The sequence below is a fragment of the Budorcas taxicolor genome, chromosome X (assembly GCF_023091745.1).
Source record: "Budorcas taxicolor isolate Tak-1 chromosome X, Takin1.1, whole genome shotgun sequence".
NCBI classification, from domain to species: Eukaryota; Metazoa; Chordata; class Mammalia; order Artiodactyla; family Bovidae; genus Budorcas; species Budorcas taxicolor.
This window is the reverse complement of record NC_068935.1, coordinates 15817775-15845601: the sequence shown is the minus strand read 5'-3', so window position 1 is coordinate 15845601 and position 27827 is coordinate 15817775. Positions and strand designations below refer to the sequence as shown.

Genomic DNA, 27827 nt, shown 5'->3' with positions numbered 1-27827 from the left:
CTGAAAACTGCCGGGCCCCTTGTAAGATCTATAGAGCCTTGGAAACAGTTTGTTAGCTGTCCTTTGCTCATCATGGGGGTGATACTTGTGGCACACAGAAGTGAAGTGAAGTCGCTCAGTCGTGTCCGACTCTTTGCGACCCCATGGGCTGTAGCCTACCAGGCTCCTCTGTCCATGGGATTTTCCAGGCAATAGTCCTGGAGTGGACTGCCATTTCCTTCTCCAGGGCACACAGAGGGAATGTTAAATCTATGAAAGCCCGATCTCCAGAGACTCAGATAAGTGGAGCGGCACTAGAAAGACAGTGGCTGTGGCCTGACTGGTATCCAGATGTACAGCCTGGCCAAGGAGCCCTCTTAGCTTAGAGGATCTGCCTCTTTTTACCTCGTGCTCTCAGGACGAGTGCAGCGTGAATCCCACTAGGGGGCACCTCTAGCGTCTCTGCCAAGATCTGACTCAGGCAAGAAATGTTCCGCTTTGTGAACACAAGATGGCAGTATGTACTGGTCTATCGCAAGGGCCATGGCCTTGTGAAAGTGAGCTGAAAGAAGGGTGGGGGGGGGGGGGTGCTGACTGAAATCCATTTGAGTTTTAAGCGAAAACTGAACATCAGGAATATTTTGAATTCTTCTCAGAAACCAATAATTACTGAATTCTATGTATACAAACTTCCAAGTCTCCAAGTCCTGAGACACTTCAGAACCCTACCACTTACACACCCACGGCTGGGGTTAGACCTGCCTGCTTTCCCCAAATCTGCCCTTTCACCTCAGCTCGGCTCCAGGGGTGCTTTCTCCTCAGAGCCAAGAACCCCTCAGGCCAAGGTTTTAGGACACTCTGCAGTGTCCACGAACAACGAATCACCACACCCCTCCAAAAGGTAAGGATAGAGATCACCTGAGATGGTAGGTAGGACTTCCCTGGTGGCTCAGACGGTTAAGCGTCTGTCTACAATGTGGGAGACCGGGGTTCGATCCCTGGGTCAGGAAGATCCCCTGGAAAAGGAAATGGCAATCCACTCCAGTACTATTGCCTGGAAATTCCCATGGAGGGAGGAGCCTGGTAGGCTACAGTCCATGAGGTCGCGAAGAGTCGGACACAACTGAGCAACTTCACTTCACAAGGTGGTTCAGTTCAGTTCAGTCTGTCAGTCGTGTCCGACTCTTTGCAACCCCATGAATCGCAGCACGCCAGGCCTCCCTGTCCATCATGAACTCCTAGAGTTCACTCAGACTCGAGTCCATCGAGTCAGTGGTGCCATCCAGCCATCTCATCGTCTGTCACCCCCTTCTCCTCCTGCCCCCAATCCCTCCCAGCATCAGAGTCTTTTCCAATAAGTCAACTTTTCGCATGAGGTGGCCAAAGTACTGGAGTTTCAGCTTCAGCATCATTCCCTCCAAAGAAATCCCAGGGCACAAGGTGGTTCAGCTCAGTTCAGTTCAGTCTCTCAGTCGTGTCCGACTCTTTGTGACCCCATGAATCGCAGCACGCCAGGCCTCCCTGTCCATCACCAACTCCTGGAGTTCACTCAGATTCACGTCCATCAAGTCAGTGATGCCATCCAGCCATTTCATCCTCTGTCGTCCCCTTCTCCTCCTGCCCCCAATCCCTCCCAGCATCAGAGTCTTTTCCAATGAGTCAACTCTTCACATGAGGTGGCCAAAGTACTGGAGTTTCAGCTTTAGCATCATTCCTTCCCAAAAAATCCCAGGGCTGAACTCTTTCAGAATGGACTGGTTGGATCTCCTTGCAGAGTCTTCTCCAACACCACACTTCAAAAGCATCAATTCTTCGGCGCTCAGCCTTCTTCACAGTCCAACTCTCACATCCATACATGACCACAGGAAAAACCATAGCCTTGACTAGACGGACCTTAGTCGGCAAAGTAATGTCTCTGCTTTTGAATATGCTATCTAGGTTGGTCATAACTTTTCTTCCAAGGAGTAAGCGTCTTTTAATTTCATGGCTGCAGTCACCATCTGCAGTGATTTTGGAGCCCCCCCAAAAAAAGTCTGACACTGTTTCCACTGTTTCCCCATCTATTTCCCATGAAGTGATGGGACTGGATGCCATGATCTTCGTTTTCTGAATGTTGAGCTTTAAGCCAACTTTTTCACTCTCCTCTTTCACTTTCATCAAGAGGCTTTTTAGTTCCTCTTCACTTTCTGCCACTTTCTGTCATCTGCATATCTGAGGTTATTGATATTTCTCCCAGCAATCTTGATTCCAGCTTGTGTTTCTTCCAGTCCAGCGTTCCTCATGATGTACTCTGCATATAAGCTAAATAAGCAGGGTGACAGTATACAGTCTTGACACACTCCTTTTCCTATTTGGAACCAGTGTGTTGTTCCATGTTCAGTTCTAACTGTTGCTTCCTGACCTGCATACAGGTTTCTCAAGAGGCAGGTCAGGTGGTCTGGTATTCCCATCTCTTTCAGAATTCTGCACAGTTGATTGTGATCCACACAGTCAAAGGCTTTGGCATAGTCAATAAAGCAGAAGTAGATGTTTTTCTGGAACTCGCTTGCTTTTTCCATGATCCAGCAGATGTTGGAAATTTGATCTCTGGTTCCTCTGCCTTTTCTAAAACCAGCTTGAACATCAGGAAGTTCACGGTTCATGTAATGCTGAAGCCTGGCTTGGAGAATTTTGAGCATTACTTTACTAGCATGTGAGATGAGTGCAATTGTGCGGTAGTTTGAGCATTCTTTGGCATTGCCTTTCTTTGGTATTGGAATGAAAACTGACCTTTTCCAGTCCTGTGGCCACTGCTGAGTTTTCCAAATTTGCTGGCATATTGAGTGCAGCACTTTAGGGGGATCAAAAAACTGCAAGTTTGGAAATTTTGGGGAAGCTAAGTGAAATGGGGAGGATGAGACGAAACTAAGGAGAATGAGGGGGTGTGGAAGTGAGAGGAGCAGGGGGGAATAAAATGAGGGAAAGAAAAGGAGAAAGAAAGAAACCGAGAGGAGTAAAAGAGGAATGGCAGAGAAAAATCCTAAATAAGGAAATCCAGGAAAGGGAAAAAAAGGAATAAGAAAGGGGGCAAGAAAGAAAGGAAAGGGCCGAAAGGAGTAAAGAAAGAGGAAAAAAGAACAGAAAAATAAATGAGAGAAAAAGGGGCAAAGGAACAGAAAAATAAATATGAAAGAAAGAATGGAAGAAGAAAGGCAAAGAGAAGCAAGGCGTGGGGGGCGGGCGTGCAGACAGAGGGAGAGCTACTAACGCACTGGCATTCCGGGAAGCTGGAGCAAAGACCATCTCAGATGGGGTTCAGGGAAGACATGGGAGAGAGCAATTGAGGGGAAAGGGGGAAAGGAATGAAGGGAGAAGAACCGGACAGAAACCGAGGAGCGGTGGAGCGTGCTTCTGTGAGTTTTGTTGCAGGAGCGTGTCGGTTACCCCCGAGGCGCGCACAGCACCCTCGGACACCCAGCACGGGCCACGCGCTCTCTGCACCTCACCCCACCCCCACCCCGCTTCTCGAAGGCGGCGTCTGTCCTGTAGGAGGACCCGTTCGCGGTGGGACCAGGCACATTGGTCCGCCCGTTGAGCTCGAGAACGGGGGTGGCGCGGCGGCTCTCGGGGATTCCTGGCCCAAGATGCGCCAGAAGCACAGAGACAGACCGAGCCGAAGCGCGGCGAGACTCACGGAAGGAGGCCGAGCGGGGCCGGGCTCCCGGGAGCGCGGCAGAAGGTGCGGGCGGCCCTGCGGGTGCCGGGGCGAGATGGGGGCGGAAGCCCGGTGGGAGCGGGGCGGGGGAAGGGGACAGTACCGTGCCGCCGGCTCCCGGGCGCGCGCGGGCGAAGCTGCGGCGGCCCCGCGTGGTCGGCCGGCCCCCCGGCGGGTCATTTGCATGCTGTCACGGCTCCGCGCTGACACCCGGGCGCGCGGCTCGCTCGCTCGCTCACTCGCGCTCGGCTTCTGCCACCGCTCCGCCGGCGCAGCCCCGGAGAGCCTGAGAGCCGGCGAGTCCCCGAGCTGGCGAGGGAGGGAGGGAACCCGAGAGGGAGGGAGCGAGGGCGCGCCCCGGCTCTCTGTCGGCCCCGCCGCCCGCCCTTCCTGCCACCCCAGGTCCGCCCCCGGCCCCCGCTCTCACACTTGGGAAACTTGGGACGGCGCGGGGGCCGCGTGTGGCACCTCGGGGTGGGGGGGGGCGGCCCTGGCCTGGAGAGGCGGAGGAGGAGGAGGGGGGCGGAGAGGAGGAGGAAGAGGAGGAAGTGAGCCCGAAGGATCCGCTCAGAGCTGTTTGTCCAGCTGTTTCTATTCGCACCCCGAGCGGCGCAGCCAGAAGGGGGCCGAGCCGACGGTGGCCGGCTTTTGACGCTCATTTCCAACTCTTCTTCTCCTCGCAGCTTGTCTGTCCGAGACACCCTGGAGTCTCCTCCGGCCGGCCCGGCGGGCGCGCACCTGCCGGCTGCCCCTGACCTCGCGGGCCAGGCGGGCCCCGAGCTGGAGAACATGGCCCAGCCCAAGTCCGACTGCCGCTCACCTGTCGGCCTCGACTGCTGCAACTGCTGCCTGGACCTGGCCCACCGGAGCGGGCTCCAGCGCGACAACGGCGGGGACAACAACAACTCGGGCAGCCCCACCGTGAGCAACTTTCGGCAGCTGCAGGAGAAGCTGGTCTTCGAGAACCTCAACACCGACAAGCTCAATAGCATAATGCGGCAGGATTCGCTAGAGCCCGTGCTGCGGGACCCCTGCTATCTGATCAACGAGGGCATCTGCAACCGCAACATCGACCAGACCATGCTTTCCATTCTGCTCTTCTTCCACAGGTAGGTGGCGGGGCACGCGCGGGTGGGCACCTGGTCCCGGCTGCCTCGCACCTGCCTAGGCTGAATGTGCCCCTCCGGAAGGCCGAGAGGGGCACTGGAGGTTTGGGCGCCCAGGACCGCCACAACCCGACCTGGGAGGCTAGCTGGATTCCTGTGTGGCTGAGGGGAGGCCTGGCAGGTGGGAGCCCTGTTTGGAAAGGTGCCTGCGGAGGCTTTCCTGGGGAAATGCTGGAGCCCAGAAGATGGACAGAGCGACAGAGCGGTAGATGCTTCGGGGATAGCCGGCGGCACTTTCTACCCAAATGCCTGCATTTCTATGGCCACTTTGGAGAGTCTGCCATGGGATGCTCTTGGGACCTGAGTTCCACGCTTATCAAAAGTCCATTTCCAAACAGGCAAACTTGGGCGGAAATTGCAAGGGCTTTTAAATTACTGAGTGGCCCTGACTGAGAATAGGGGCAAGCAAATTGTCCCGGCAGATTCAGCTGCTACTGGTGTGGGGGAGGGTGGGGAATAAGAAAAATTAGAGACCTGTGAGAATTTCTTGAAACTCTGGATAGGGGGACCCCTCCCCATCCATGATCCACCATGGATCACAGCCTTCCATTTCCAGTGATAGCTAAAAGCAGCCCCAAAGAGCATCCCAGGACAGGAGGGTGGATGAGTCCATGTCATGGCAAACCTGTTGTTGGAGTGCAGGTCAGACTTTCTAGAAATCCTGCTGAAGGGCAAGGAAGGGAGAGTGGAGGAGAAAAACACAATGGGAAGACCAAAGGTGGCTGCAGTCTTCCAGTCTGAGGCACTCTGGTAAGAGCCGGTCTTGGGCAGACAACTGCAGCAATTTTGAGGCAGGAGAGGCAACTTTAGGAAACTCACCTGTGGGTTTGGTGTTCTTAGAGCCATAGGAACGAGGCACTGGTGTGTGTGTGTGTGTGCACGCACGTGAGGGTGGGTGGGTGGGTTTTCTTCTTCCTCAAGGTCACAGGTTATGTAAGAGAAAGAGAAACCCTCTGTGGGAGACCTCGGTTGTAGTACAAGTTATGTGTCTAGTTCCCTGTGTGACCCTGAGCAAGTTGCTTGACCTCTCCGGTCTCTAAGCTTCCTTCTAGTTCTGAGGTTCCAAGTCATCGCAGGTAATGTGCTCAGACAAGGTAATAAGTAATTTTGGGCTTCCACAGAATAATTGAATAATTTGATGGTTTGTCGGTGAGACACAAATAGAAATTTTAAAAGCCATCGAGCTAGGCAAGAGCTACCTCACTTAGTGCTCAGCCCAGGTTAGCTTCCACAGTCCCAGAAGTTCCAGGAGGGGACAAGCAAGGCTGCCAACTTCGTTAGCATTATTATAACAGGTTGTATTTGCAGGCATTTTCCATGCCATCAAAGCCCTTTCTCATCTATTATTTCACTTTAGGCATCAATTTATCTCATTGTCTCTAAGAAACCAGGCCGAGTTTCCAGGGAATCTTCATTTCTGGTGAAAGATTACTACAAGTGTATTCAGACCACAGCCACTGCAACCCTGCCGAGCAAAAGCCCTAACAGGTTCCTAATAGTCTGCTGAGCTTAGGGCTGTAGGTGGTGGGGGATGGGTGGCAGCAACACCTGGAAAGAGGGCTCATGGCACTTGCACTCTTTCAACTGGGAGAGAATCTGCTCCAAAATGGCCTGACGAATCATAAGAGGGGACAGTTCCTCAGCTCTGGGTCCTAGGTTGGAGGCCTGGGAGGGTCAGACCTAAGTGAGTGAGATGTGACGCTGAAAGTGTGAAATCAAAGCGTTCACTTGCGCCACACCTTGGGAGGCTTTCTGGTGGTCTGGGTTTCTTGAAAACGGCAAGACCTCCTTTGTCACCTACTCTGTTGACACCTCTTGGTTCTTGGCAAAGCCTGGAAATGCCACCAGGTTGGGTTGGGAGCTGAGAGCTTTGGTGGAGGGAACAGGGCATATCATTGGGAAGTTGTCTCTGAGCACCCTGCCTCCCCTCCTGGGAACAGAGCAACTCAAGCCCCCAGGCTGAGGAGTGACAGGGTCCTGTGGTAACCACTTTAACAGTTCCAGAAACACAGCATTCTGTCATTTCTCTTCACAACTGGGACCTTAGAGACTGGAGATTCTGAATTTGGTTGAAAGTTTGCCTACAAATGACACGCTCATTGGCAAAGTAGGAGGCCATTATTGCTGGTCATGGGGTTTCTCCAAAATCTAGGCTGGACAGTCTTCTGAGGGAAAATTTCCTCTTCCTATTTCATTTATTCCCTGGTTTTCTAGCTTCATGCCACAGTCATCATTGTTACTTCTATTCCATTTAATTATTTGATACTTCAGATTGCTGCCTGAGTGTCTTTTTCCTCTAACTTGTCTCCTTCATGGCTTCTGGAGAAGCGACTCTTTCTGCCTTTCCTCCTACAGCCCAGTCCCCAGCCGCAAGGGCTCCTATATTCTTGGGAGGAAGCGTGGGGCAGATTCTTGATTGCCATCTGGTTTCTGCTTTGACCTGTCCCTGACTCTCAGCTTAGCTCTTGGATTCCTTGGAACACAAGAGTGTAAGCAATTTGAGGGTAGGGTGTGTTTTCCACTTACTTGGCTTTCCCTTGACTTCTAATTGTCCTGCCAGTACTCAATAAAGGTTTTTTGGGCTAGATGACTGCTTAATTGTTGGTGTGGTCCTATGTAAAGATTTTACAACTTTAATTGACTCTTGGAAAATTCTTATAAGTGTTTAAATCTGATTTTTTTTTTCTGGTATGAACCACATGCAGTAACTCTGATAGCTTGGTAGAAGCCCTGATGAACAGTGTTGTGTATATACGTATGAATCAGTGGTAATGGGCATGTAGCTCATTGGTGTGTAAATAGTCCCTCTAAACTACTTGTAAGGGGAGATGTGTTTTACACACCAGCCCTTCAATCTTGTGTTAGGTAACTAATAACTATAATAGATTAATAGCTAAACATCTACTGAGTGTTTACAGTGTGTGCTAAGCACTATATCTGCATAGGCTCATTTAATTTTACACCAACCCAATGAAATGGGTACTGTTATCACCATTCTTCATTTTTTAATGAAGGAAATTAAGGCTGGAGAAAATTAAATAACTTTCTCAGTGCCTTACAATGAAGAGCAGAGCCAAGACTCCACCTAAGATCAGGAGGACACTAAAGAATTGTCGATGAAGGAAGAATTGTTAAGCAGAGGCAAATATTAGCCCGTAAACTAATCAAATGGTTAAAATGTCCTAATTAGGTCAGCTGACCAACCATCCCAGGACTTTCCACCAACACAGGACTTTCAGTGCTCAAACAGGGACAGTCCCAAGGAAACTGGGATGATTGGTCAATCTATTATTAGGGGGCTATTGGCAACCCACTCCAGTACTCTTGCCTGGAAAATCCCTTGGATGGAGGAGCCTGGTGGGCTGCAGTCCATGGGGTCGCTAAGAGTCAGACACGACTGAGCAACTTCACTTTAGTTTTCACTTTCATGCATTGGAGAAGGAAATGGCAACCCACTCCAATATTCTTGCCTGGAGAATCGGGAGCCTGGTGGGCTGCCGTCTACGGGGTTGCACAGAGTCGGACACGACTGAAGTGACTTAGCATACTGTATTATTTGTTGAAAATGCTTCTAAAACTGGAAAACCTAAGAGGCAGATAGATTATGCTGGGCAAAGAGCTAGTTTTTTTCAACTGAAATGCAGCCTTGCAAAGTTGAAATTTGAGGGGCCTTAATTCTCTGATCTGGGCTTCTATGGTGGCTCATTGGTAAAGAATTCACCTGCCAATGCAGGAGACACGGGTTCATTTCCTGGGTGGGGAAGATCCCCTGGAGAAGGAAGTGGTAACCCACTCCAGTATTCTTGCCTGGAGAATCCCATGGACAGAGGAGCCTGGCGGGCTACAGTCCATGAGGTCACCAAAGAGTTGGACACAACTTAATGACTAAACAACAACAAAGTCTCTGATCAGTAAAGTATAGCAAGCTGAAAGGGGAGCTTTTGCCATATTCTGGTGTTGTCATTGTTGTACTTTCAAATTTATTTCTAAGATTTTACCCAAAACTACTTAATCAGCTCTATTCTTCAGCTCCCAGCACCCCAGCCAGTGTGATTTGAGCTACTTTGAATCTGAGTTCTCTTGCAGCTCTGAGAGCCCTTGGACTCTACCTTTAAGCTTCTGCGCCGGCAACAATTGGTCCCCACTTAGATGCTCAGAAAATAATAATAGCAAGATTTCTAGTTGTTTTACGTGTGTTAATTCTTTTAACCTTCCCTATTGATGTGATATACAGTAGTAAAGGGAAGATGTGGATTCAGAGATCAGGCTTCCAAGAAAAATTTGCATAAAAATTATTTGTGCTTCTCGGAGTCTTCAAAGTAATGATTTCATAAATGTATATTCCTGAACCTGATTTCTGAGGACGTAGAGGATTTAGGGGGCAAAACTCTCCCACCTGCCTGCTGTAGAGCTGAATTTTATACTCTCAGATCAGTTTTCTGTCCTTGCCATCTAAAGTTCCTATTCCATAGTGCAGCAGTATTTGGGCCACACCACAAGAAATTCTGATTTAGAGGTTGCAACCGTTTGTCAACTAATTTTGCCATTTGATTTTGAGGATGGTGTACTTTGCTGGGAAAAGGTTTTACGTTTCTGTGTGCTTAAGTCTGTTATTTTTTGCTTTTGTGAGTTTTGCTTTTGGTATCAAGCTCTGAAAGTCCTTTCCTAGGCCAGGGTAATTTAAAATAACTTTTCCCTGAGTGCCTAGTGGTCTGACAAAGAATAGGCACCTTGAATTAAGAGACATCTCTGTTAAAAACACAAATGCATTTGCAGACGTGACATTCATGGTTTGTATACCTCATGAGAGCCCTGATGTGTTAGAAATTGTCTTTTTGCTGAGACACAGATGTGAATTCCATGTGCTCAGAGGCTTTGGGTGGTGAGTGACCCTACTCTACCAGCAACTACTATATATACTACATATGTGAGTGTATGTTATATATGTATATAAAGAATATGTATACATTAGGTATATGTGTATATACAATAACATATTTATAAGATAAAATTTGTCATTCTAATCATTTTTAAGTGTGCAAGTCAGTGGTATTAAGTATATTCACAATGGTGCAGTCAGCAATATTACCCATTCCAGAACTTTGGCACCATCCCAAATAGAAACTCTGTATCTATTTAGTACCTTCCCTGGTGGCCCAGGTGGTAAAGAATCTGCCTGTAATGCAGGAGACCCGAGTTTGATCCCTGGGTCCAGAAGATCCCCTGGAGAAGGAAATGGCTACCCACTCCAGTATTCTTGCCTGGAGAATTCCATGGACAGAGGAGCCTGGTGGGCTACAGTCCATGAGGTCGCAAAGAGTCAGACATGACTGAATGACTAACTCTTCATTTAATTAAGCAGCAATTCCCTGTTCTCCTCTCCCTCCAGTCCTTGGTAACCTCTGTTCTTCTAGCTCAGGAATTTGCCTATTTGAGTTATTTTGTATGAGTCAAATTATACAAAATGTGGCCTTTTGTATAGCTTCCTTCACGTGAGGTAATGTTGTCAAGGTCTATCCATTTATCAGCACTTGCTTCCTGTTTATGAGTGAATGACATTCCTTTGATGGATACACCACATTTTGTGTCATCCAGTTCATCTGTTCACAAACTCGGGTTCTTTCCACCTGCTTGATCTGGTGAAGTATGCTGCTTTGGACGGTGGTGTCCACGTATCTTTTTGAGCTCCTTCTTTCAAGTCTTTTGGGTCTCTACCTAGGAGTGGAGTTGCCCAGAACCTACTTTTCAACCCAATTTTGTAGTCCTTTTCTCATAGTCAATTCATTCAAGTATAGTAAGGCCCATGAAAAGAGCAAATGTCTATTTCTTTGGGGAGAAGGCCTCCCTCCCCGAGTCAGCTGCTAGTGCTAGTGATTACAATGAAAGAAAGCTAAGAAGTTTAACCAAATGATACAAGTTTTATGAGGGAAATGATGTGCTTTCAGGATGCTCATGAATTGGGGACTGGAAAAAGTTTGAGTGTGTCTCTCTCATGAATGGGCAGGATCTACCCAGGTTTGCTACCCAAGATTTCCTTTTTAAAAGAGTAACATGTACATGTTTTACTCACCATTGACCACTTTGTGTGAACTTGTTTATCAGAACTTCCTTTGGGGGTGACAGCTCATTGGGCATAGGGTTCTATGGGAATGAAACCTATGAAAGCCAAATTTGGAGAAGAGAAGTAGAGAGATGGGGCCAGAGTCCTTGAAAGGCCTGCTGCAATGTGAGGCTCTGGGCAGCACGGAGCTCGAGAGGTCTGGATGGAAGATTTGTGCTCTTCAAGAAAAGTGACAAGAACAGAACACAAATTCCACCTCCTCCTCCTCCTCAGTCTTGCCAGGAATGGGCCCATGTGAGCCCACACCTCAGAAAATAACTCTTTCCAGGGTGACCTTATTTTCCCTCCTCGCCTGAAGAGAAGGTTAACTGCTTATATTTGCACTTCCAGATAAACTAACAGGCTCTCAATTCCAGGTAGAGCTTTGGCTCCTTTCCATAACAGGTCCTGAAGGCCAGGAAGTCTGGGTAAATGGAGATGGATGTGTCTGGCCGAGGCTGCCAGGGTCTCTGGGTCTCCTGGGTGGTGGAGCCCAGCAGAGCACTTGCCTGTGCCTGTGGGCTGGCTGAGAGGAATAAGGTCAGCCATGTCTTTACCTTGGTGGTAGCCATTGCACCGTGTTTGCTCATCACGATTATGCTCTTACCTGAACTTTCTCCTCTTATGTAAGGGATCCCTCAAGATATCCACAGAGCCATAATCTGCCATGACTGGCTGGGTTTACATAACAAATTGGTTGGTGTCATGCAGTAGTCTCACTAGCCCTAGAGAAGCCAGTGTGCTGAGTGGGCCTGAAGCTTGGGCCCATTTGATGGGGCACTCTGTGCTCAGTGCACTCAAGGGAGAGCATTCCTTGACCACAGGGGTCAAAAAAGACCAAATTTCTCTTTTAGGTGAAGAAGGCAATAATGGCCCAGAACACGTTGCGCTGTCCCATTGCCTGCAATAATGGGACAAGGGTTAGAGCTTCGCTTGGGGCCATGGGTTTGGCAGAGCAGGACCCTGTGGACTAATGGGATCTCTGTGAAGGCTGAAGGCTAGATCTCGGCCTCAAAGCAGGTTTGATGAGGAGTCAGCGTGGGGAAATGGCTTATGGAAGCCACCACGTACCCATGCCAAAATCCAGCTTAGCTAAGGAGTCAGAGTGGGGATAAGATGGGAGGAGTCTAGAAAATGAGCTTTTTCAAATGCTAATCTGGGCAGGAGGGAGTCTTTTCATGGGGCAAAGCTAATTCACTTGTACCTTCTACCTGGAAATCTCTGCCCCAAAGTGGCTGTTGCCCTATGGGAAACAGTTTGTGAGGTGTGAGATCCCAGCCAGCACGAAGACTGACTGGGAGGCTTCCCATTGTGCAGCACTAGCCTGAGGGGAAACCAGAGCCCTAAGCTGCTTGGTCGGTGATGTCCCAGGCATGCAATCAGCCTTCCTCCCCTGGGAAACACTTTCCTCAAATAGGCCCAGCCTGAAATCAGGCCCCTGCCTGTGGACAAAGCCCTGAAGGGACCTTCCCCATCCTTCCTAGAAGGAAGAATTTACTCACGAAACAGCCTTGGGTATTCAGCCTACTTCCTCTTGTCTTCTCTTCAGGGGAGATGGAGAGCAGCTGCTCACAGCTCAGGGTCTGGCCGGGATTCCCACTCCGAGCTTTGTAGGCCAGCGATTGGCTATAGCTATCCCTGAGGAAGAAGGGGGTGAGAAGTGAGAGGAAAGGAAGTGGTTCCAGCAGCTCCTTCCTGGCTTACCCCCCCTCCCCCCACACACAAATACACACCTCCCTTTTAGCCTCACTCCCAGGCTAGGCTGGGCCTGGGCCAGCCTGAGGTCCCTGACTCATATCTCTCGTAGTGCCTTATGTAACAGAGCCAGGTTACTGAGGCATCAAGCTTCTGCTTGCTCAGTGGCAGGCTTCCCTGGGGCCAGGCATTCAGAAGCCTGCTGGGGGTCTAAGTAGAGCTCACTACACTTCCAAAGGAAAAGCCTCCCCTGCCTAGTGTCAGGCCAAGAGTCTGCTCAGAGGCAAGTGCCAGGCAGTGAAGGTGATTCCTCCCTGAGGCCCCCCCACTCTGCAGCACATGTAAGCAGGTAGGTGAGCTGCTATGGAGTTAAGCATGGTTTGGGGTGTTCTTGAGGGTTGGCATCTCCTGCTGTCACCTGATGGTGCAGTGCTGAAGTCAGCCTGGTGCATTGGGGGTGGGGGGTGCAGAACAGGTGTCAGAAGTTCTTCTTCCTTTTGTATCTGCTTGTTGTGTCAGGTACTGTTCTGGGGACTTTAGGGAGATGGGTTTAGAGGAAGCTGGGAGGCCCAATCCATTCTTCACAAAGTCTCAAAGTCTCAAAGTCTCCAGGCTGGCCTGAATTCACAGTGATACCTAGTTCACTTCCTGCTGCTGCTGCTAAGTCGCTTCAGTCATGTCCGACTCTGTGCGACCCCATAGACGGCAGCCCACCAGTTTCCCCCATCCATGGGATTTTCTAGGCAAGAACACTGGAGTGGGCTGCCATTTCCTTCTCTAATGCATGAAAATGGAAAGTGAAAGGTGATAGTGAAGTCGCTCAGTCGTGTCCGACTCTTAGTGACCCCATGGACTGCAGGCTCCTCCGTCCATGGGATTTTCCAGGCAAGAGTACTGGAGTGGGGTGCCATTGCCTTCTCTGAGTTCACTTCCAAGCCTTTTCAGAAAATGGCATTACTGGTTTGGTGCAACTGAGCCGCCAGTGAAATGGGACTTGCTAAATTCTATGACATATTTCTCTAATAAACTCACATGAATATCTACAACACAGAATAGCCCCATCAATCTCATAGTCCACTGGCTCAAAGTTTATGTCGAAACCAATAGGTCCTCTTCTCTTTCCTTGTCTCCACCCAGCCTGTCACACTGTGTTGTCAGTGGGTAAATGGCTCACAGGCCGAGTGTCATGGGGGACTCTGCCCTCCTGTCCAAGGAAAGGAAGAAGAAACAGGGAGATAAAGTCAAAAGGTAGCATGGGAATTACTGACAGGTGTGATTTGTATGCAACTCTCAGACAAGCCCAGGACCACCATCTCAGGGCTCAGGAGAGCTGGGCTCCCCAAATTCCCTGAATCCAGTGACAGTTGGGGGTGGGAACTGAGGCAGAGGTGTAGGATTCCCCTTTCTTGAGGCCCCTCCCAGGCCTCCAGCCCCTCACTTCTCTCTATCCCTCACCCTTTCAGTTCATAGTCAGTTGCAGTAAAAAAAGAAAAAGAAACAAAAAGGAACAAGATAAACCTGGCCCAGTCCTAATGCACTAAACTCTGTTTCCCCAGGTGCACATGGAACTGAACCACGGCAGGGCCTCATTAGACCTTGTACTGAGCGGCCAAGCACTTCAATTAATCAATCCATCATTTATCGACCATAGGTCTGCTATTTACCCAGCACCTACTGCAGAGTTATTGAATGCCTGCCCTGTTAGGCACGGTAGAGGGGTAGAGGAGGGAGGGGGCAGGACCAAAGCGGTTGCAGCAGAGCCCCCAGCCACTGCAGGCTAGGCTGGGGCTTCTGCTTCTTGAGGGAAAGGGCTCAAGTTTACTGTTTCTTGATCTGCAAGCCCAAAACTTCAGTTCAGTTCCGTTCAGTTCAGTTCAGTAGTTCAGTCGTGTCCGACTCTTTGCGACCCCATGAATCGCAGCACGCCAGGCCTCCCTGTCCGTCACCAACTTCCGGAGTTCACTCAGACTCACGTCCATCGACTCAGTGATGCCATCCAGCCATCTCATCCTCTGTCATCCCCTTCTCCTCCTGCCCCCAATCCCGCCCAGCATCAGAGTCTTTTCCAATGAGTCAACTCTTCACGTGAGGTGGCCAAAGTACTGGAGTTTCAGCTTTAGCATCATTCCCTCCAAAGTCCCAGGGCTGATCTCCTTCAGAATGGATTGGTTGGATCTCCTTGCAGTCCAAGGGACTCTCAAGAGTCTTCTCCAACACCACACTTCAAAAGCATCAGTTCTTCGATGCTCAGCCTTCTTCACAGTCCAGCTCTCACATCCATACATGATCACAGGAAAAACCATAGCCTTGACTAGACAGACCTTAGTCGGCAAAGTAATGTCCCTGCTTTTGAATATGCTATCTAGGTTGGTCATAAATTTTCTTCCAAGGAGTACGCATCTTTTAATTTCATGGCTGCAGTCACCACCTGCAGTGATTTTGGAGCCCAAAAAAATAAAGTCTGACACTGTTTCCACTGTTTCCCCATCTATTTCCCATGAAGTGATGGGACTGGATGCCATGATCTTCATTTTCTGAATGTTGAGCTTTAAGCCAACTTTTCCACTCTCCTCTTTCACTTTCATCAAGAGGCTTTTTAGTTCCTCTTCAATTTATGCCATAAAGTTGGTGTCATCTGCATATCTGAGGTTATTGATATTTCTCCAGGCAATCTTGATTCCAGCTTGTGTTTCTTCCAGTCCAGCGTTTCTCATGATGTACTCTGCATATAAGTTAAATAAGCAGGGTGACAATATACAGCCTTGACGCACTCCTTTTCCTATTTGGAACCAGTCTGTTGTTCCATGTTCAGTTCTAACTGTTGCTTCCTGACCTGCATACAGGTTTCTCAGGATGCAGGTCAGGTGGTCTGGTATTCCCATCTCTTTCAGAATTCTGCACAGTTGATTGTGATCCACACAGTCAAAGGCTTTGGCATAGTCAATAAAGCAGAAGTAGATGTTTTTCTGGAACTCTCTTGCTTTTTCCATGATCCAGCAGATGTTGGCAATTTGATCTCTGGTTCCTCTGCCTTTTCTAAAACCAGCTTGAACATCAGGGAGTTCACGGTTCACGTAATGCTGAAGCCTGGCTTGGAGAATTTTGAGCATTACTTTACTAGCATGTGAGATGAGTGCAATTGTGTGGCAGTTTGAGCATTCTTTGGTATTGCCTTTCTTTGGGATTGGAATGAAAACTGACCTTTTCCAGTCCTGTGGCCACTGCTGAGTTTTCCAAATTTGGTGGCATATTGAGTGCAGCACTTTCACAGCATCATCTTTCAGGATTTGAAACAGCTCCCGTGGAATTCCATCACCTCCACCAGCTTTGTTCGTAGAGATGCTTTCTAAGGCCCACTTGACTTCACATTCCAGGATGTCTGGCTCTAGATGAGTGATCACACCACTGTGATTATCTGGGTCGTGAAGATCTTTTTTGTACAGTTCTTCTGTGTATTCTTGCCACCTCTTCTTTATATCTTCTGCTTCTGTTAGATCCATACCATTTCTGTCCTTTATTGAGCCCATCTTTGCATGAAATGTTCCCTTGGTATCTCTAATTTTCTTGAAGAGATCTCTAGTCTTTCCCATTCTGTTGTTTTCCTCTATTTCTTTGCATTGATTACTGAAGAAGGCTTTCTTATCTCTTCTTGCTATTCTTTGGAACTCTGCATTCAGATGCTTTTATCTTTCCTTTTCTCCTTTGCTTTTCACTTCTCTTCTTTTCACAGCTATTTGTAAGGCCTCCCCACACAGCCATTTTGCTGTGCCAAAGCAAACTAGGAAGGGAGAGTCTGTTTATGGCAGCAGCTTCCAGCAGGGCCTTAAAGAATGGCCAGTGGGAAGAGCTGTGAGGCCATCTGGTTGGGAGGGGAGCAGGGGACCTTGCCTGTCCAGCAAGTGTCATGGGTCAGAAGGAGCTGGCTGGGGTGGGGACAGCGAGGAACACTTTCCATGTATGAGAGGCCTTCTCTGGCCCTCCTCTTGTGGCCCCTCTCTGAGTTGGAGCAAGCCTCCCCTCAGGGACCTAGCTAGTCTTGGGTAGGTGGAGGCCTTCAGGGCCCAAGAGTGGAAAGGCACCCTTCAAGGATGCTTGCAGAAAGTCCATCAGAACCAGGAAGGCTAAGCGTGGGCGTGCAGTTGACAATGGGTACCAGAGGAGTCTGTGAGTATGGCTTCACATCTGTGCATCTCTGGTCTCGGTCTCCACCAGGCCCCTTCTGAGGGGGATAACAGAACCAGGATCATGTCAAGGCACTGCCCTGAGAATACATATGTAGTGTGGTAGTGTTAGTTGCTCAGTCGTGCCTGACTCTTTGCGACTGCATGGACTTAGCCCACTAGGCTCCTCTGTCCATGGGATTCTCCAGGCAAGAATACTGCAGTGGGTTGCCATTTCCCTCTCCAGGGGATCTTCCCAACTTAGGGATTGAACCCAGGTCTCCTGCATTTCAGGCAGATTCTTTACTAGCTAAGCTATCAGGGAAGCCCACGAATACACACACACACACACACACACACACACACACACACACACACACTCACACTCACACACACACACATTGTTCACCCAAATCTCTCTGGAAAAAAAGTTCCTGATGGCCCCACAGGGTGTCATTTTAGCCTTATTTGTATCAATACCTTGGTCAAACCCTTCCTTCCCAGATGCCATATAAATGTAGGTCCTGGGGTTGGGCTGAGGAAGGAGGGAAGTCTCAAGCTGACAGGAAAGGAAAGGGAGCTGGAGTAGCAAAAAGGAAGCAGCCTTGGGTCATCTGGGGAAGCAGATTGCTACTTATGGTCAGCACCTTGCTTTCTGGGGCCCTTGCACCAAGCTAATGTCCTGGGCATGCATGCCCACACCCTTTCCCATCAGTGCTCTGGAAAATTCACATTTAGGTTCATGAGCAGATTCAGTCAACAACAAATATTTCTCTCATGCCTTCCATGTGACAGGCTCACTGTTCAGTTCAGTCGCTCAGTCGTGTCCGACTCTTTGCGACCCCATGAATCGCAGCACGCCAGGCCTCCCTGTCCATCACCAACTCCTGGAGTTCACTCAAACTCATGTCCATCGAGTCGGTGATGCCATCCAGCCATCTCATCCTCTGTCGTCCCCTTCTCCTCCTGCCTCCAATCCCTCCAAGCATCAGGGTCTTTTCCAACGAGTCAACTCTTTGCATGAGATGGCCAAAGTACTGGAGTTTCAGCTTCAGCATCAGTCCTTCCAATGAACACCCAGGACTGATCTCCTTTAGGATGGACTGGTTGGATCTCCTTGCAGTCCAAGGGACTCCAAAGAGTCTTCTCCAACACCACAGTTCAAAAGCATCAGTTCTTCGGTGCTCAGCTTTCTTCACAGTCCAGCTCTCACATCCATACATGACCACTGTTAAGCACTGGGGATAGAGTGGGGAACTCACAAAAAGCATGGCCACAGCCATCATGGAATAGTAGAGTAAAGAGACGAAATTAACCTAAATAACCACACAATGAATCCATAATTACAAAGAAGCTCCAAGAGGGAAAAGGAATAAGCTCCTCCCTGAGAGTGTAACAAAGTATCAGACAAGGCTTCCTGAGGAAGTGATATTGAGCTAAAGAAATGAATCTCTATGGCTGAAATTCTAATCATCAGACCCAAGCCGAAGGAGATATGTTTAGACAGAGGCTTTCTCAGAAACCCCTGAAGTCATGCCATAGCTACTCACACTCTTGGAAATATTTCTAGGCTATGAGAGGCCAGCAGGTCCAAAAGGGGAGGTCTGACAACATTCTGACAGGAGGAAGAGATGGGGGTTGAGGCCCACAGGGCAGCCAGTACTTAATGTCATCTTTCACTAAAAATAGTCCATGACGGTATGGAAATGCGTAAAGGCTGGCCCTGGGGACCAGTGATAAAGCCTATGGTGGAGGAAAATCTGTTTTTGTAAATTATTTACTGTAAAGAAAAAAAGAACCACAGAGGGTCATCGGGGTTTTTATTTTCCCTTTGCTTCTAAGCTGTGAATGCTTCTCATTGTACAGTGGCCGTGGGGCACAAAGCTTCAGGCTGCATTTGTTTCTGGGGCCCCAGGGTTAAATTTTCTGGGGTGCAAATGTCAGATAATTTGTCCAGGCTGGAAAACAGTCTGAATGCAGAAGGGAAGAGAAGCTTGCTTAGCCAACGAGCTAATGCCTGGGAGTTCAGGGAGCTGTGGGGCCAAACTAAAGAGCCAAGATGATTGATTGAAGAGGAGCATAAGAATGGGCCAGATGGCGGCCAAAGAGAGGTTGATCTTCAAATATAAGAAAGTCACGACTCAGAGATGGTGACTAGCTATTTCCAAACCACACTAGAAACAGAACGAGAGGAAATAGGCCTCTACTGTAGCATGAAGAACTGTGATTAGATAACAGAAAGAACTTCCTGACTACCAGCAAGCAGAGAAGCTAGACAGAGTTACCAAGGGATGTTACATAAAACATAAACACAGGGAAGGTGGTGACTAGCAGTAAAGAACTGAATAAAAGTACGAGAGGGCTGGTAATAAGGATCATGGACAGAAGGGGTCAGACAGGTGGGGAAAGCAAAGGCATCAGATGCAGGTGCTTATAAGGAAAAGAAAAGTGCATGTGTGAGAGATGAATGTTTTTAGGAAAATACTTTCGTAATAGAAACACGTATGATATTTCCATTGGAAATGGAAGTGAAGTGAAGTGAAAGTCGCTCAGTCATGTCTGACTCTTTGTGACCCCACGGACTATACAGTCCATAGAATTCTCCAGGCCAGAATACTGGAGTGGGTAGTCTTCCCCTTCTCCAGGGGCTCTTCCCAACCTAGGAATCAAACCTAGGTCTCCCACAGTTGCAGGCGGCTTCCTTACCAGCTGAGCCACAAGAGAAGCCCAAGAATACTGGAGTGGGTAGCCTATCCCTTCTCCAGGGGATCTTCCCAACCCAGGAATTGAACTGGGGTCTCCTGCATTGCAGGCAGATTCTTTACTAGCTCTTCTAGGACTGGAATCATGTGGGGGAACGGACTAAGGAGCTATTAATTCCCCTCTGAATCTTTCAGCTTTCTTATCTCCTAGGCAGATTAGCTTCAGTGGGACATCCATCCTAATGGTCTAACAATTTTGGGGGGCATTCAGTGTGGGAAGTCATTGGAATAAGACTGCACACCCCAGGTGCTTGGGGATGAGGAGGATTTCTCCTTCCACACACATGTGAAAATCAGACACGGGGAGAAAGTGGCAGCCAACAAGCCAGGAAGGATCCCCGTGGCAGGAAATTTACAATCTAGTAGTGGAGACAGACAGCAAATAATAATTACACAAATAGCCATATCATTACAATTGATCATAATGAAGAAAAGGTGCAGGAAGCTGTGAGAACACAGGCTGAGGGGTGTTCTAATCCTTCCCACAGGATTAGAAAATTCACAAAAACAAAAGTTACCTTGTTAAAACCTTGGGCATTGTATCATTTATGTCCCTCTGTGAGGGATTCTTGCCCCAAATCAGTAGCAAGAAAAGTTAAAATGAATCCAGTCACTGCTAATACCCTAAGGTGTGGATTTTGAAGTTACTCTGGCTCACTGGGGGCCTCAGATAGAAGCAAACCCCCAAGGAAATTTTCTCATTGCCAAGATCAAGCAACCATGATTTAGGCAGAGTGATTCTCTAAGGGCCCTAATGGCCTATCAGCTGAAAATCAAGATCAGAAAGACTTTGAAGAGCTCTTCACCTGCCAGATGAACAGGGTGAATGTCAGTGAAGAGAATAAAGAACTAATGCACTGAAAATTATACTCGAAACTAGCCCCCCGAAATGACTATGTCTCCAAAATGTCTTCAGCTACCTATTCAGATGTGGGTGGCTTTGCTGGTATATTCTAGTATTAACTGCAAGGTATGTCCAGAGCTTTTGAATGCTGGGGAGCCAGGATCCTAGAGAGTCAGGGCCCCACTCTGTTTTTCCCAGGTTCTCTCCCAGTAGGGTGGGAGGTGCTTGCCTTTGTGGGGAGCTGGGGTGGGCTTCTTCACCTCAAAAGACCCTGGAGCAGCCACTGAGGAGTAGAGAAGGGCCTGACAGACGATGTGACGTTAGCAAGTGACTGCTCGACCTCCGTCTCCTCATTTAGAAAATGGCGGAAGTAAAAAAAGAAAAAGAAAATGGTGGAAGTGTGGTTGAGGGGTGGGGTTTAAGTGAGAGGACGTTCCAGAACAAAACCTTTTGGGACATGCCTTATCTCCCTCTCTCACCAGTCCCCTCACAGACCCCTCCCCTTGCTCCGTCAATCACAGAACCTGTCCTGCCCAAAGCCAGCTAACACCCGCAGCCCAGTCTGGCAAGCTTTATCTCTGTCAAGGCTTGCTCTCTGAACCTTCTTCATTCACACTCAGGTGTAAATGACTGACAAGGCTTCTCGTTTTCCTTCTGTTTGGTTTTCCTTCTGTTTGCGGGGGACAAACTGCTGGGAGCTTTGACATTTTTACCAGAGATTGAAACCTGAAGAGGCATGAGGGCACCCTACTGGCACTGCTGGCAAGTGGAGAAGGATTTCAGAGGGCAGTGGAACTGGGGACTGCATCTTCAAGACCTTGAACTTCCATCTACCCATTGTTTGGGGCTGGCACCTTCTGCCTTCACTTGCATCTTAGCCAGAGACACAGAGGCTCAGATCTGGTAGGGTTTCTACCAGAGGGCAGTCATTCAGTCTGACCCTCACCCTTCACAGATGAGGAAACTGAGGCCCAGAGATGGGTGGGTGCCTGTCACACGCCAAACGGCAATTAGTGACCAGCCGAAAAGAGAAATCATGTCTCCTGATTCAATGGTCTTATGACTTCTCATCTCTAGATGGCTGTGCATATCCCATCCCAGTAGGTACACAGCATCTCCATGCCAAGAGACCAGCTTTGGGTCTCCCTGATGCCCAAAATGGTGGTTTTTTATTTGATTTTATTTAATGGAATTGACCAGTGGTTTGGGTGTTATGGAGTCCCAGCCCTGGAATTCTGCTTCTGTTCAGACTGGGGCTGCACGCCACAGCCACAGTCATGCAAGGGGGACAGAAAGGCTTGCTGTTCGGGTTGGAAAAGAAATAAGTTGCTGAAACATTGGTCTTTTTGAAAGTTCCAACCACAGGGGCTGGCTGGCAGAGCCACTGTCTGGGCTCCCCTGGAGGATCCGGCCCTCCCCTTCAGTCTGGGAGTTAGTTTAGGAAGCTGGCCCGGCCTCCGCAGAAGATCTGGAGGGCAGCACTTGCCCCAGGAGCTCCAGCCTTCCCTCAGAGCCTGGGAGCCCCCGAAGGCACTCAGGGCCAGGAACTTCCTCCCGCCTCCACAACTGAGCCAGCCCAGGCTGGCCCCGAGGCTCCCTGAGCACTTTTTCTTCTGAGCCTGGGCAAGAGTTTGCAGTTGATCCCGCCCTAGCCCGGCAGCTATAGAGGGAGAGCTAGAGCATGAGAGGGAGGTACAGAGAGAGAGAGGAACCAACCCCAGCCAGGCAATCAAGATTTCCCTGGGCAACAGTGACAATGAAGGGGGAAAGCCTGGAGGAGCCTCAGCTCATGAAGAGCCCCAGTTGGTAGAGGACCCCGAATTCATGGAGGAGGCACAGTTCCTGGAGGAGCTACAGCTTGAGGTTGTAGAAAGTGGGTCAGATTTGGATCCAGAAGATCTGGGTTCGAGTCCCGACTTTGCCACCAGTCTGATGCTTGAGCTTGAGTAAGTAACTCCCTGCCCTTCTGTGGGCTGCTTTCCCTACTTACAAAATGAGAGAGGGGAGAGAGAGAATGGGTTTATTGACCCTCTTCCAATTCAGATATTCTGAAAGATCACACCTCTAGCATCTTGTGTATAGATGGCATGTGTGGACGCATGAATATGTCATTGAACCCCTGAAGGTTAGAAGGATGGGAGGAAGAGGGGATTCACAGAAGCAAGAAAGGGAAAGGAGAAGGTGGTAAATGTGTAAAAAGTCATAACCCCAAGAGAGGATCTAGGCTGAATAGAACATTAGGGTTCACTTTGAAAACTCAAGGATGATGGAATGATTTAGTAACGAGAACCAAGGTGTTTGGGGGTGTGGTCAGGGTATAGTTGCTAAGGAGCTCTCCACCAAATGTCTCCCAGTGACCCCTTTAGCCCCAAAGCTCAGCTCCTCAACCCAGAATAAGTTTCTTGAGTTCTTCGTGTGTGTCTTTGGAGAAATTATCATTTGAACTAGCGGGATTTTCTGGTCTTGGATGTTTGCATCCCATCTAAAAAAACTGCCTAAGAAGAAGGACTAGACTGGTCCTTTGTCTTAGAAATCTGGTTTCTTGGTAAACCCCCACTTTCACTAGAACCACCGCTGCATGACTCAATGCAAGGCCCTTTGAGAATTTGACTGCTGCTATATATAGCTGCTCTCCCCCTCACTTATGCACAGATGAGCTACCAGAAACCAGTCTGCTTGGTGAAAGCCAGTGTTTGGTACATTTCACTGCATTCTGATTCCTTCATAGTGGACCATCTCTCCCTGGATTAAATGATGAGGGTCCGTAGCCACAGTAGGTGACACTTCACTAACCAGAGAGAGCTCCTTGGCAGGCGAGGCTTGAGAGCTCAGGGCTCGCTACATGGCAGATCTTCTCCAATGTCCTCTGCCAACTGTGTACCCACCAGCCTCTCTGCTGCAGTGGGGAGGGTGAGTAGAGAGAAGCTGGCCCCACCTGTCAGGCACCTGCCTGCTGCCCTAATGTCCTCACCCTCAGAGTCACACACTCTGCTTCCTTGCTGCTAGCCCTCTTTCTTCCTGGCTCAGTTTGTTCACCAGTCATTTCTTGTCCCTCAGTTAATCAGTCATAGAGTCCGGTGGTTGCAAGGAATCTTAGAATTCCCATAGGGAATTGCGCTGCAATATATAGACCCCTAAGGTCCTCCTTGGTGCCTTGAGGTCTGCCGAAGGAAAAGAACAGAGAAAGGGGGGAGAGAGTTGGGGGCAGAGGAAGAGAGGCCGGAGTGAAAGTGAATTTGAAGGGAAGGAGAAGAAGAAAGAGTTTAGAGGAGGACCCAAAGAAAGACAGGAGGCATTGTGCCACCGCCCTCATCTCCAAATAGAGGTTACACCTCCAAACAAGCAAGGTCACAAATAAAAATCTGTGTGTGTCTTCTAAACTTGAAGGGGTTTGGGTCTTCACCTGGTTTAATTTTCTTCACCACAGTATTTTCAAGCTGGACTGCCCTGAACTGGAAAGCATCTCCCAGTGGGTAGTGGAAGTTAGGGAGCTCTGGGAGCCTGGGGAGTGGAACGGGCAGAGCTCCCTGCCTCAGCCCTGCCTCCCTCAGAGCAGTTTTGTTTCTGGGGACTTTGCATTCAGAGACCCTGAGAGAGTCCAAGTTAGATGGGGTGGGGGTGGGGGATGGTGGAATGGGGAGTGATTATCTGTTTAATAACAGCAAAAAGGGCTCTAAGCCCCTAAAGGGCCTTAACTCTCCAGCAGACACAGGAATCTTGTAAAGCATCCCCAGGGGGTGGACACACTGCTTCAGCCTGTAGGCATCTACCCACAAGCGGGTTCCCTTGTTGGCCAGCCCTGATTGTTAGATAGTGCTTGTGTTTACCCCACATTGGCACAATCTTTCTGGCCTGCAGAACACTTTGGCCCCGCTCCTCATGTTCTTGCTGCGGGCCTCCTTTGTCTCCTGACCACCCGGGGAGCCAGCTCAGTGACAGGGGGGTTGCTGGCCTCCCAGGGAAGACGGTGTTCCCAGCTCGGGGCACCACGCACTCCACGCTTCTCAGCCAGAGGTGGCTGGGCCCCGTGTAAGCACTGGGCTGGACAGGCAGGCTACTGATGTGGGCTTGGGGGCACTCCAGCCAAAGCAGCCCCTGGGGCCAAGGCTGAGGAAGTCCGCTCCACAGAGAGCACTGTCCAAGTTAAGTGAGGTCTAGTGAGGAATTCTCAGCAGGGGGAATAGCTTGAGGGAAGGAGCACTTGACCAAGAATAAGGGCACTGTGTTCTGCTGCAAACTGCAGCCTTGGCCAGGGTTGGCACCTGAAAGGAGGAAAATAGGAAGGGCTGGGCCCCTAGCCCTAGAGGAAGGCGTGAGGGAAGCAGGCTCAGGATGGCATCCCGGCCACTCAGCCCTCTAAAGCCCTGCCGGCTTTACATTGCAGGAGGAAAGAAAGCCATGCTTGTTGGCAGTGGGGACCTTCTGCGTGCCTTATACAGAAAGCACTGTTCCCCCCAAGTGCGGTAAACAGGCGCTGGTGGTATGCAAGATCATTTTAGGTGGTACGTGGACTAACTTTTTCTATTTTTATAGCTATTTATTTATTCAACATGTATGGAGGGGGAGGAGTGTGTCTAACACATACACTGTATGATTTCTAAAATCTTTCTGAGCTGGAGGCAGTTTTAAAAAGCGAATCTCCTATAAGCTGTTTTAGAGAAAATGTTAAATAGATAAGGTTTCCCATGTGGCTTGGTGCTAAAGAATCCACCTGCCCATGCAGGACACTTGGGTTCCATCCCTGGGTCGAGAAGATCCCCTGGAGAAGTAAGTGGCAACCCACACCAGCATTCTTGCCTGGGAAGTCCCACGGACAGAGGAACCTGGAGGGTTGCAGTCCACGGGGTTGCAAAAGAGTCGGTACACAGCTGAGTGACCAACTAAACAACAAATAAAGAACAGTACTGGTGGCCCTCAGACATGGCCTAAATCTTGAAAGTGGTAGGCAAATCACTGGATTCGGGGCCATCCGACCACACTGTGTTAGCAGAGGCAGGCAAGGGGAGCCGTACTGTATGATTTGAGATCCTCTTATCCATGTACGGGCTTCCCTGGTGGCTCAGCTGGTAAAGAATCCACCTGCAATGCTGGAGACCTGGGCTTGATCCCTGGGTTGGGAAGGCCCCCAGGAGAAGGGAACAACTATGCAGTATTCTGGCCTGGAAAATCTCTTGGACTATCCATGGGGTTGCAAAGAGTTGGACACGACTGAGCGACTTTCACTTTTTAACTTATCCATGTACACCTAGCTTGAAGGCCCCCTCTGACAGCCCGCTTCCAAGTGTAAGAACATTCTGCTATTTTTATATCTCTGGTGTCCTGCTCTGCCCCGTGACACTCAACACTCCAAATCAGCAGCAGGCCTTTCCCCTGGCTCCAGGGCACCGCCTCTACCACACTCTGGGACACAGTCGCTGAGAAGTTGGTGGGGCTGTCCTCACGACCTTCCTCTGATTTCTTCTCAGCATTGTTCACAGGCATATTCAGCTCCAACTTAAGGAGTATTTCCAGGAAGTAAGTCAAAGAGGTTCCAGTCTTTCTCCGAATGCACAAAGCCCCAGTAGAAGGACAGGAAATATGTCACTGTGGCAATTTCACACGGACTGGTGCCGATTTCTGGACAGATTCAGGCACGATTTGGTGGGAAATTTGTATAAAATCAAACTGTACAAGAGGGTTCCCATTTCTATGAAGAATTTGTGATGGGCCCCTTCCTCCTCCCATTGCTCTGAGATAGGGAACATGATTATTAGTCCTGCTTCCTCCCGGGGCTCACCTTGCGGATTGTGAGGTGAGCCCTAGAAGGAAGTGGAAAGCCGATCAAGGTTTTGCGTCTGTTCTCCTACCTTCCGCCTGGATTGTACCTCAGGAGCCTTGCATGTCTTTGCTATGTTGTCCTTGGAACTGTCTTTAGCCAAAGGCTCAAGCCGAGACAGCTGAATTTCCAACACCTCTAAGAAAGGAAATACTACAACATCCTTTGTGGCCCAGTCCAGGGTTTAACAACCTTTGCTCTCTGAGACTGTTCCTCCCAAATTTTGTCCTCCTGCTTTCTGATCCACCTCTTTTATGCTTAATGGTAGTTCCGATGCCCTTTGTCAGCTTTCTTTTCCAAATTAACAAAATCTATTATAAAAAATTTGAACCAGCTTGTATTTCTCTATCCCTTAGACAATCTCCAAATTCTCTACCAGAAACTTCATTATGCCCTCTGTAACAGCTTTAGCCGGTCACCCCCATCTCTCTTCTTACCAGTGACACATATTTTGCAAGATGGCAGGTTTGGAAAAGAGCAAAATTAACTGAACCTCAGAGGACCTAATCACCTGTCCTAACTCCCTGAGCTAGCTGTCCCACGGGAGACTGGAGCAGTATAGGGTTTCATTAGTGGCCAATGGCCATGGAATAGAGAAGGAAGATGACCTCAGAGTTCCTACAGGCTTCTTCTCTATTTAGAGCATCCAGGATCATGCTTGTTCCTTAATAATACTAGATTGTGTACTTCTAATTCATTGCAGCCTCTGTCTTTAGCCACATAGATCCATTCTTGTATCTGTCACATTTTGGTTGTTCTTATATTCATTATCCACATTATCCATAGGAGTCACTGACTCCTAGGTTGCTAGTGAGCTGCTCTCTGGGTACTCAGGCATGCAGAGTCACTTTGACACCAGTCCAAGTCAAACATAAATAAAAAAGATTCTTGCAAAAAGAAATCATCCACTCACACACAGATTCCAAATACAGTTACAGTTGAATTTCATGTAGCTGGGGTAACACTGGACCTGTGGCATGGATAATTCAAAATAAAAGTTTCACCCCCCAAAAATCATGTATAGCTAGCTTTTAAATTGCAGTATGGGCCTAGTTTGTTTGTTTGTTTGTTTGTTTTCAGTAGTTCTGCTTTCCTAATTATTTGGGCCAATATGAAAGTGAGCCAGCATTCCTGGAGTATACAGAAACTAGGAGAAGAACCTGGGTGTAGGGAGAAGCTAAGCTGAGACCAAGTGTTGCCACAGACATTTCTCAAAGTGGAAAAGCCTCCCAGAAATACTTGGGAGCTGGCTTTCAGAAATCTTGTCTGTGTGTCTTAGGAATGTGTCATATGGTTGTTTATGCAACGGACTTGTCCGGGAAGGTCTAAGGGGCCTGTCTGTGGGTATCTAGCTTGCTTTGGGCAGACACAGAGCCAGGGAGCTGACCAGAAATCACAGTTCTCTTCTCCTTCCTCACTGTGCCTGGTCTGGTCACCTGACCTGAGCAAGTCTGAAGGAGGTGGTGCAATTCATCTGAAGAAAATCACGTCTGAGACAGGAAGGGGCACGGCAGCCTCTTCAGCCAAGGATTTATGTATCTGTCACAGGAGGGAAGTGTGAGCTGAGAAATGACTCCCAGAAGTGCTAGAATTGGAAGAGGCAGCACAGCTA

General features: G+C 49.0%; 1 protein-coding gene across 3 annotated transcripts in view; it reads left to right on the top strand.

Annotated features, from left to right (window-relative positions):
- Positions 1–3532: 3532 nt before the first annotated feature.
- The window catches only part of TSC22D3 (TSC22 domain family member 3), a 67770-nt gene continuing 43475 nt past the window's right edge, over positions 3533–27827 (top strand). The window contains exons 1-2 of one of the 3 annotated variants that reach the window (XM_052663105.1): positions 3533–3697; positions 4357–4782. In XM_052663105.1, coding sequence (XP_052519065.1) covers positions 3603–3697; positions 4357–4782 — 521 coding nt within the window. In that variant the 5' untranslated portion in view covers positions 3533–3602. Of the gene's footprint in view, positions 3698–3928; positions 4076–4356; positions 4783–27827 lie in introns of those variants that run through there. The other 2 variants (XM_052663107.1, XM_052663106.1) reach the window with 2 other exon arrangements.